The following is an 11,440-nucleotide window of genomic DNA, read 5'->3' as shown; positions in this document are numbered from 1 at the left end:
ATGAATGGCTAAATACCTGATTTCAATAAATTGTTCCTGAAACTGGGAATTTAACTTGCAACATAAAGAAAAGAGAAAAAGAAAAAGATAAATGACCAATAAGCATAATAACCAAAGTCTTATTGCCTTCTAGTAATTTTACTCAACACTGTTTGCTGAATTTTGTCATGATATGAGAATAGCTGGTCAGAGAGTCCATAAAACCTCTAGCTGGTGTTTCCAAGGACGATAGTTTCACATTTCATTGTAGCACGTTCAAAATCACCCAGGAGCGCACTATTCTCAAGCAGTCTATATAATGAAAACAACGTACATATAACAAAAGTTCAATGTAAATCTTCTTCCACATATCACACAACATACAAGTAAATAACAGACCTAAAACATGTCAACTGAATTAAAACTAAGATTAAAAAAAAAAAAAAAAAAAAGGGCAGTCTCATTTAGGAGCTAATTTCTTCTTCGAGTTTGCAGCAAATCTCCAAATGTATTTAAAACCTAAGGAGCACTTGGTGGCTAGCAACAGAATTACAAAAGAAACATATTATTGTGCAATGGGAATGTCTTGTTAAGGAAGTAAGCTATGTCTGTACTTCTTAGGTTTGGATAAAGGCAATGAAATGAAATTAGAAACATGCCCACTCCCTCTTTCAGACAGCTGAAATAATTCACTATACGTTTTTCCATTCAGAGTTTGCATGACTGCATGCATAATTGTCTGAAAGCGAAACAAAGTTAAAATATGTTTTTTCTATGCAGAAAAATACAGACAAATATTTACCTGAAGTATCTAGAAGCAATAAAAGCATTAATAGATTATTTCCCAGTAAAATTGCTGTATACATATATATATACATATAAACATGTATATACACATATCTGTTTATATATATATACACATATACAAATTGAAAGACTAACGGCTATCTATAACTTCATTATAAACATCTGAGATTACGTTTATTGAGATTGTTGATAGCAAATTATACAAAATGTAAAGCCTAGGAAAAGACTCAAAAAAGGAAACTTAATTTGCAGACATTGACACCAGTGCTACAGAATCTCTAAATTTATCGGTGCTACCACTTACCCTTCCCTCAAACTTCACAGGGTTGAATGAATAAAATGAACTGAAAAGAGATAGTTCCACATCTTCCTGGCTTGAGTTACATTGCCAAGTTTTACATACTGTTTCGCATGCTTGGACTCTAAATTTTATTTTCATAAACAAGAAAATAAATGAAACACCAGTGCCATGCAAAGCATCTGTCTTTACAATGCATTTGGAATTAAGATTGTATTTAGGTAGGGGATGATTATAGTGCTATCAAGAATAAGGAATTAATAGATTTTGCTCAGTTTACAATGCTAAAGTGGTCATCTGTCTTTCCGTTTTCTCCGTATTTAAACCTGGCTCTCTCCTTACAAGGTGACATATAACTTAAGAACTAACATGCAATTTAGCAATATAACAAATAAAATGGAAAGCAACAGATGGTTCAATTGTTGTATAGGTATGTTTACTTACCTCAAGTTTGTCTCTTAGACCCTAGTTGTGTTGTACTCAGACTCATGTTTGCTTAGAGACCCAATGAGGCAGAACCTGGAATGTTATGGCTATTTCATTCAAAATAATAATGTTTGCATAGAAAAAAAAGAAATATATGCATATAGATACTTAATAAACAGTACAACACGATAAGCTGATCAATATTGATGAAGTAACTTACATTGACATGCAATTAGATTAAAATAAGCAAATAACTTATTTTTTTTAAGAGACAGAAATGCCTTGATGTGCAAAGAAAATATGGAGGGCATGTAAACAGTCACAAGAAGTGCATAAATAATGCATGCAGGAGAAAACACAAATATATATTAAAAGTTTCTGTGTTCTTTTTAAAATAAATGGTTCATAAATGTTTCTGATTTTCTTTTTCTTTTACTTGTAAACTTTTAATCATTCGCATTTACAGTAATTCAAAGTGCATTATACAGTAGAAATAGCTCTTTTATTAAAAATATCATGCTTGACTCCTTTTTTATTGATTAGAAAGATTCATTTTAACTACATTATTATCTGTAAATATATGAGTATTTTCTATTCACTGCACTGTCTCATGTTCTAATCAATATATATGTTAAAATGACAAGCCAAGATACTGTGATTAATAACGGAACAGATATACAGTAAAGTTTTGCAAATATTGTCATTCATTATATAAAAGATAATGTTTCATGAGAAAAAGGGGTTTCCTTACCCCAGGATTGTGTTTCACATTATTGTGCCATGCATCAAAATGGATACATGTGTTTTTTATTTATTGATGTATTGATTTAGAGATGTTAGACCACCAGAGGATGATACTCAAGGCCACCTCAGTTACAAGATAACCACATGTACGTGGTTCTTTCAAAAACTAGATTCACACAAAATCTTCTTTGGTTTTCAGAAAGTGTACCTGTTCTCTGTTGACCTGTGTGTGTATGCATGTGGGTGTGTGTAAAACAGTAAAAGAAAAAGAAAGATATAAAGTAGAAAGGTAAAACTGAGATTCAGGACCCTTCAGGAAACAGGAGCAGAGATGAGAAAAGAGAGGCAGGAAGAGAGAGATAATATAATGGTATGTGCTATCAGGAAACAGAAATTTAAACAATAAACCAAGAAGAAAGAAAATATGTCTTTACTGAATAAAGGGTGAATATGGTTGGGCAATCAAGTCCTTACACAATAGTCTTCATCAAAAATCTATTGATACTGACCGCTGAACAGCTTTATCATGTCTGGACAGCCTGTGACTTGTGGTTGGTACCTCTTCAATTTCGTCTATCTCGCACGCATCTGCAGCATCTTGTGAGTAGCTATGCTTCATGACAAGGATATTTCTCCTGTTCATGGGCTGAACGAGTGGTTTTACAGGCTGGGGTTGTATTTCTGTCAAGACAGAAGCATCTCTTGTGCTGAGGTTACTACGGCTGCCCTTAATGCTAGACACTTGTGATCCACAGTGATGGTCATGAATGCATTTTGAAGATGATCTCCGCAGTTTATGATAATTTTCAAAGTCATCTGCAACATCAGCAAGGTCAGCTGCAGGCCCTGTCCCTCTGAGGGTGCATAACTCATAATGAGGAGGCTCAAAGACCTCCTGGAACACTGTTTGATCAAAGTCTGTTTTCCTTTGGACAAATTTTTTACGAGGCTGCTTGATTTGTACTATAACAGAGATAACAATGAGGATGATCACAATGCAAGAAGTCACCCCAATTATAGTCCCACTGGTATTGGTAAGTTGGTCCAATAGGTTAGCTTTTCTTTTTTCTGTGTGACAGGAGAAAAAAAAAGCACAACATTAATTGCAGTTCAAGAATAAAACCAACCGTGATGGGTTCACAGATTACTGCAAAGCCAAGCCCAGTCTATGTCTGAGTTCACTTAATCAATCTCCCTGACAAAAAGCAAAAAGGAAGAAATCAGGTATTCGTGAAAGCCAAGTAAACAGCACACAGGTCCTCTGTGTGCCTATTTGCTCAGAAAGTGATTTATTCAGGGTATATTGCAACCTTAAGATGAAAGAAATATTTACATTTTTTTATAAAAAGCAACCAGCATAACAAGCAGATGGCTTTAATGTCACCTCTGAACTCCATTTGCCTGCTAAAGCCCCCAAGACTGTTACAGATGTTCTTTTCATTATTTTCTGTCTCTTCCAGTAAATATATGCATCTAGGACATTAGGACCAATGAAAGGGCAAGACTTCCAGGTTTTAAAAAGAAATTATTCTTTGTATTAGGAATTCAGGGAAGTCCTAATATTTATGAGCTGACTGGGACCGTTGACAGTAGTCAATGAAAAATACAAATCAGGAAAAAAAAGGAAAGTTATTCAAATTGAGGTTTCAGAAAGGAAAAAAAAAGTGTGCAAGTTATTTCTTTTGTTCCTGACCTATTAATTACCCCAACTTTTCTAAACACCCACAAAAATCCAAAAGCTGATTCTACTTACTACACTTTACTCAGGGGCCTCTAGGAGGTTAGCTAGCAAATTCAGCGTTGTGCATGAAGAAAAACGGAATATATGCAGTAAAATACTAAAAAGAAAAATAGTTTCACCCTACTGTTGTGTGTATTTCTGTGTTATTTGCTTTCAAATGGCTGCAGACACATGAGACGGTGACTGAGCCTTGTAGAAATCCAAGCTGAAAGCATTCACGTCAGTCTGTCACAGGCATAGCAAGACTCGACAACCGTGATTGAGTTTCAGCACCCAGTTTAGTGTAATTTCTCCTGGCAACCTAAAACATACCAAAGGACTTAATAAAAAGCCTTTGAAATGAAAGTTATTGGCACCAAAACAATAACATCCATCTCTTCATAATCTCCTAGATACCAAAAATGTATTTTTCAGTACTGCCTACTCTTGTAGATTCACTTGGGGTTTCTCTAATTGACTGACACGGGCTCTGGGGAAGTAGCAGAGTTAGGAAAAGCAACGCAGCAGCAAACAACCTTTTTGCTGGAATCAGCAAACCTCCTTTTTCTAGTCAGAAAAACAAGAGAGGATAAATGCACAAGACCCAATAAAAACATACTTGGCAAATGAAAGATTAAAATGATTTTGGAAATTAAAGAGTGGGGAAGGTTTTCTGTTTTCCTCTGTGCTGGAGAAGCAGAGAGCAGATAATTATTTCCCAATCGCATGTTTAGTTTCTTTGAAGAATAGTATTCCATGCCACAGTTTTGCTGTGTTCTTTTGAAGTATGCTTTCATTTGTGTTTTACCCTATTGCACTGCTTGTCAGGATTTTACAGGCTTCAGCAGACTTATGAGCTGACTGCTAATCCACCTCATTCTGAATTTTTTTTCTTGATTGGTTCCTAAATTTGGTATATCCCATGTTTCCAGGAACAAATCGGCCGTAGTGAGAGGGGGAGGAGGGAAGGAAGCAAATTGTCTCCCTAGCCTGCAATGTAAGTTAGTTAAATTATTTTCTCTGAAGACGACACAGATGCAGATTCCACTCCCACCCCCCCCACCACCCTCCCACCCCCACCCCCCCGAAACACAGAGCGATGTTTAGAAACCATTATCACCACCTGGTTGGGAACATCAGCAGTCCCTACCTATGAAATAGACATTATGCCCGGTTTCCTGCGCTTGTTCCTTGTTCTTAAATTTCATTTGATTATAGGTAGATTTGGTTGGTTTCTTACAGTGTTAATTCCACTTCACCTTGGCTTTTTAGCCCACCTGGGCTATTATGGGTATGGCATGCAGCTAAAAGACACCTGCTACCCATATGTTACTCCACTACAAAGGTAACTATGAAAAAGGAACGAAAATACGGCTTTTAATTACATTTCAGATTGTAAGGGAAACAGAGACCAAGTGATCAGAAAACCTGCCAGAAGGACATAACCAGCCACAAGGAGATAACCAGCACAAATCAACACCAAGCAAAACAAATGCAAACACTGAAAGTAAAATCCATTGGCATTTTTACCTCTCTTCGTTTTCTCTATTGCTTGATGTATGCTCTCCCTGAATTACTCTTCCTGAGCTTTGACCCATCTGGCACATACTTAACAAGAAACTAAGGATAATATGCTGTACCCCACACGGTCTAAATGACTTGGCATTTCCAATTCTACACATTACCTTTGCAGTGATTTTCATCCCAAGGATACACACAATTCTGGAGTCCATTGCAGACCAATGTATTATTAATACACATATTACTGTGGCAAAAGAATGTGTTGGCTTCACAAGGGGCTAAAAACAAGAGAGAAAAAGCTGATATTAAGTAGTAAATCACTCAGCTCTCTGCAACAAACGCATCTAGGAGTGAACATGTATTCCGTAACAGAAAAAAGCTATACAACACAGGTTCCTTGAGCATATTTAATATTTGACATACAGCATTGAGAGCACTCAAGTCACGCACTGTTTATTATTCTGTGGCAAGAGATTTTCAGTTCTGTCTAAGATGGATGGGCTTTCCCATAGTCTGACTTTCATGTGGGCTGGTGCCCCAGACCTTGGTGGGGGGTCACCGATGTATTATCAACAGTTTTAGCCACAGATTGAAAACACAGCACCCTATGAGCTGCTATGAAAAAAAAGTTAACTGTATTCCAGCCAGATCTGGTGTATGGGAAATAATTTGTTTCAAAGTTTGTTGCTGAAACTCCAGTTTTACAAGAAAACTTGTGTGGCTCAAAGAAGATATGTACTTTAATGCCCGTATCAACAGCGTCTGAACATTTATACATACAGAAAACAAAATTATCTTAAAACCCGTTTTGTTCATAAAAAGGCTGCAGTAAAAAAGTACCCCTCTGATCACAAGTGTGAAGATTAAAAAAGACAACAGTCTTCAGTGTCCCTGAAGCCCATGGCCTAGGAGAATCATGAAGATTAAAGCCGCAAGATGAAGGCTTTACTGAAGGCCATGTACTATTGCTGTGAAGAAGCAGCTTGGAAGCCGTCAGAAGGAACTGTACACGCTGCTAAACTGTGTTGGGAGATCCTTAGGTGTTGGTGCTGTAAAGATACCTCTCCAAAATTATATAAAATAGTAAAGATAAATTAGTCCTCATATTTCCTTTATTAAAACAAACCAGAAGACCTTCCTCCCTTTAGAAAAAGAGCTACAAACTTTATCAGTGTTAAGTCACTGTTTATGGGTTCTTTTTGTTTGTGGCTTAAACAACGCAAAAGTATTATTATAATTATTTTTAAGGGAAAGTTAAAAAATAACCTAAGACCCTTAACTAATCATAAAGGACTATGATCCTCATATTATTGATACTTAGAATTTGATGCTTCACGGCAATTTTTCGCCTCTGTAACTTTAAAAGCAGTTCCTATGACAACATCTATGCATAGTGCGGAGACTGGCTCAGAGCAGATGACTGCTTCAGTGGTTTGCTAAGGACAGTACAAAGGATTTATATTGTAGAACTTAATGACACCATATATCATGTCAAGAAATCTACTTTTCAATAAGTGCTGAGGTTCAGATACCCATAACTGACTATAATGGCTTCTTCAGAGCAGTTATAGCCTGTTAAACAAATAGTATATGCCATAAAAACTTGCACACACCTTCAAATACTCAACCATCCGCTCAGATACAACAGTATACATACACTGTATCTTCTGCCAATGCAGGAGACTGCTCAGCCAGACTGGTTCTGCCCACTGTTCAGTTTTTGGAAAAATCTGGTATACTACCTCCTAAGTGACCCTGGTCAGGTGTTAGTTTGTTACAGGACGGATTTTTCTTGAGAACGGACACAAAGAGCAAAGCATCACGCTTGTATATTAGCAAGGGAGGGTGTTTTGGGACAGTCCTTATCTGTTACTGTCATCTGGGGACAGTGAGGGCTGAGCCTGGAGGATACTGTGGCACATTATACAGAGGACCCACCAGAGGTATTATCATCTTTTCACACTCTAGCTGCAATCCCTGTTTCTGGGCAAGGCGAGGATCTTTTGGGACTCATTCTTTCCAAGACACAGAAAGAGTTTCGCTGCCTGCTCTAAGCAAAAAAGAAACAGAGAAGGAGAGAATTTATGAAAGGGAAATCTAAGAAGATCTAAGTAGCCACCCATTCAAAATACAGGGTAATAAGTAGGAACTGCACAAGAAAAGAAGACCCAAATGACAAATGGACAAAGTACAAGGAGTGTCAGGGGAGTAAGGGAAAAACAAACAAACAAACAAAAAAAACACAACCCCAAACTGTAAGATTAGGAAAGTTTAAGCTAATAAAGTCATAAAGGAGAAATAAAAAAAAAAACCTACCAAAATATCAAAAACTGTGTGGAGTAACATGAAAGGCCTTAGAAGTGAAGTGGTGAGGACAGAGTGCTCTGTCTGAGCAGGCAGAACCTCTTAAATGTCTATGACTTGCTCTTGTCCCCTTAAAATCAGTTTCGTTTAATCATGAATGCAACAGCAAAGAAAGGATTAATAGTGGAAAAACAACCCCCAAAAGAATAGACAACAATTTAAGGGAAGGAAGGACAGTTGCGTGAGGCAGAAATAAAGGGATTTAGAAGTACAGTGGTGGTAAGTAAAAAAGTAGGAACTAGAGGAAGGTAGTAAAGGAAATGAAAGGAAGAAGAAGAAAGACAGAACTGCACAGAAGAAATAGATGACATGACATTCTGCACTGTAAGGAATGACGAGATTTTATTTCAAATGAAAAATATTAGGAAATGTTTCAGAAATAAAAGAGAAATAATAAGAGCAGTACAAAAGATATTTTTTACAGATTTAAGAAGAGGAATTATGAGAATTATGCAAAGTGATGTCAGGGAGATGTAGAAATGAAAGGCGAGGGAAAGGAAGAAAAAAGAAATAAAGTTTCAGTTTATCTAAAATGTGCTGTTGAACTATGAAGGAAAGAGATGGTACATGAATAAATGTCAAAACTGGATGAATAGTGAGGCAGCGCAATTTCAGAGTAAGTACAGCAAACCTAGCATAAGAGAAACCCAAATGTAAGATTCCTAAACCTAATGACAAACAACCCCCTCTTGCTCATGTTTATAAAATTAGTATAGTCAAGTCCTCTCTGTGATTTCTTGAACTTGAACTTCTCTGGACAAGAAATCAATGTATTTTCCCCACTTTCATGAAGGCTTTTTGTTGGAACGAATGAAACCATCAAGGGAAGCCGAAAACTTGTCAGTCCCATTGCACATTGGAGGAACTAGGGGGTTTTGCCCTTGAAGAGGCACTGCAAAGGGGTATTGGGATGCTGCATCATGGACATTCTAGTAATAGTGAAAAGGTAAATGAACTAGTAGAGGGATCTGGTCCTGATGCTTTCCTGAAGCTGTCACAGAACCGAGGACGTGAGCTAAATCAATCAGACAAGGTATGTGGCAGCAACACTTGATAGCTTGAATGTCATCTATGACAATGCCTCAACACATAAACGTTTTAACCCAAGAAAAGATTGTGGACATTTTCATAAAAGGAAGCTACTGATATCGTTAGCTTCAACTAAATAAAGCAGCACAAACCACTCCACCCAGCAGAAGCCCTACTCTATCAGTCTACAGTCTTCTCCATGACTATGCAAATGCTCTTCATATGAGAGAGCAGCGGGAACGCACATGGATGAGCAGCCAAGTGAGAGTTTTTGGTTCAGGATTAGTGGTCAGCCCAGTGTTGGCCCACAGCTATCAATATTGTTGTTTGTGTCTGTCTGCTACAGACTACCTCATCAGGGAAAAGAAGTACATGAAACCTTCTTCAGATAGCTGGAAGAAGCTTCACATTTGCAGGCCCTTGTCCTTATTGAGCAGATCATCAAAAAGAAATGCAAAGTCCTGTGCCTGGGGAGGAATAACTTCATGCACCAGTACATGCCGGGGACTGACCATCTGGAAAGCAAGTTTGCAGAAAAGGTGCTGGTGTGCAATAAGCTGACCATGAGCCAGCAATGTGCCCTTGTGGCAAAGGTGGCCACCAGTATCCTGGGCTGCATCAGAAAGAGTATTGTCAGCAGGTTGACAGACGTGATCCTTCCCCTCTACTCAGCACTGATGAGGCCACATCTGCAGTGCTGTGTCCAGTTCTGGACTCTTCAGCACAAGAGAGACATGGACGTACCGGAGTGAGTCCAGCAAAGGGCCACAAAGACCATTAAAGGCTTGGATCATCTCTCCTATGAGGAGGTGCTTAGAGAGCTGGCACTGGTCATCCTGGAGATGAGAAGGCTCGGGGGAGCTCTCATCAAAGTGTACAAATACCTGATGGGAGGGAATAAGGAAGACAGAGCCAGGCTCTAATCTCAGCAGTGCCCAGAGACACGATATGAAGCAATGAGCACTAAATGCAATACAGGAAATTTCCCTTAAATGCAAGAACAAACTTTTTCTTTGAGGCTGGTCAAACACTGTGCAGGAGCTGGTTTTCCAGAGAGGTTGTGGACTCTCCATCACTGAAGATACACAAAACCCACTTCGACATAGTCCTGAGCAACCTGCTGTAGCTGACCCTGCTTTGAGCAGGAGGATTGGATATCCCGGAGTCCCTTCCAACCTCAACCCTTCTGTCACTCTCTGAAAAGATGGGTTCATAATTAGATTAAAAATAACAGCTGGGAACACACAGTTATGTTATTTCTCCTGTGTCCTGAAGCTGCCTTGAGTCAAGCTCTGCCAAGGTACTGGCCTAGAAATAAGTGAGATGATGGCATATTTAGCACAATGAGCAGTCCATAATGATCCATAATACAAGTAAGCAAATTAGAACTACATATATAACTCAACCTGATGTATTTTAATAACTTTAAGTCTTTGATAAATTGTTAGATTTTTACAGCATGAAAACACTATAATTTAAATTAAATCACCAATTAAAGAAAAAAATATTATTAAAGGTTCTTTTTCCAGTTTGGATTTAAACCAAGAGTTATTTTATGTAAAATTTTAATTTTTATAAAATAATATACACAAAACAAATAACTTAAAACAATTTCATGCTACATTATTTTTAATTATATTTTATTTTTAAAAATGTCTGTGGTATGCGTAGGGGTATCTTCTACCTTAATATACAAACTGATTTTATAGTTATTGAATTAATTATAATGTAGCATCTTCTGCTTTGCAACAAGTTTTTATACTGAACACAAGATGGTGCACTTATCCTAGAAGATACATAAGCAAGTGCGTTAGCAGAAAGAGACATGATATCACAAAGTCTTTTTTAGGTTTAGGAAACCTATATCTTAAAAAATCCTATAACAATAACCCTATTTCTATTATCTGGCATGTGAATATATTTAGTTCCTAGTACAAGTTAGGAGATTGTTATAATGAACATATTTCCAGAAGGTTACCATCACAGTATTCAAAAAAGCCTCAGTTTAGTATTTGAAGGTTACTGCTTTCAAAACTTATAAAAATTGAGCCAATAGAGTTGTCTATATTTTTTTTACTATTGGAAGGTTTTGGGAATGCACGTGGATTCAATAATCTATACTTTTTCATTTATTAATGCAAAATGATTACAAATTCTTTTAATCCTGGATAGCCCTAAGGCAGAGAAACATAAAGAGCATTAATAGTTCTTCCATATGCCATGTTAACCAAGTAACATGAAATAAAAGCATTCATATTTTATATTTTTTAAAAATGTACTGCTTTCACTGAGGCAATAAAATAAAAAATCACAAGTAATACATGCTCATTTATGCTATAAAATAGCAATATTTATAAAGCACTATAGCAATTAAATATTCTGTGTGTTACTAATAATTATTATTCTACTGCGATATTACGACATTAATAATAAAATAGATTATCTATGTGTGTTGAGCATCAGTTTGTCAGGCATTGGGTATAAAATGCAAACACGGCCAGGTCAAGATATTCTTGCAAGATGAAGTCAAAAGCTGACTTGCTGTGGGCCTG

The 11,440-nt window shown here is 37.1% G+C and overlaps 1 protein-coding gene across 3 annotated transcripts in view; it reads right to left on the bottom strand.

Moving 5' to 3' along the window:
* Positions 1–206: 206 nt before the first annotated feature.
* Positions 207–11,440, bottom strand: part of NETO1 (neuropilin and tolloid like 1) — a gene marked incomplete at its 3' end in the record, with an annotated part of 67,765 nt that continues 56,531 nt past the window's right edge. For 2 of the 3 annotated variants that reach the window (XM_082479829.1, XM_082479830.1), the window contains exons 8-10: positions 5,660–5,773; positions 2,764–3,322; positions 207–291 (exon numbers count right to left, since the gene is read on the bottom strand). In XM_082479829.1, coding sequence (XP_082335955.1) covers positions 207–291; positions 2,764–3,322; positions 5,660–5,773 — 758 coding nt within the window. Of the gene's footprint in view, positions 292–1,542; positions 1,604–2,763; positions 3,323–5,659; positions 5,774–11,440 lie in introns of those variants that run through there. The other variant, XM_082479831.1, reaches the window with a different exon arrangement.

The sequence above is a fragment of the Vanellus vanellus genome (genome assembly GCF_965231255.1).
Source record: "Vanellus vanellus genome assembly, chromosome: 2".
Lineage (NCBI taxonomy): Eukaryota > Metazoa > Chordata > Aves > Charadriiformes > Charadriidae > Vanellus > Vanellus vanellus.
Note: the sequence above shows the minus strand (reverse complement) of the source record. Positions and strands in the feature narration are given on the sequence as shown.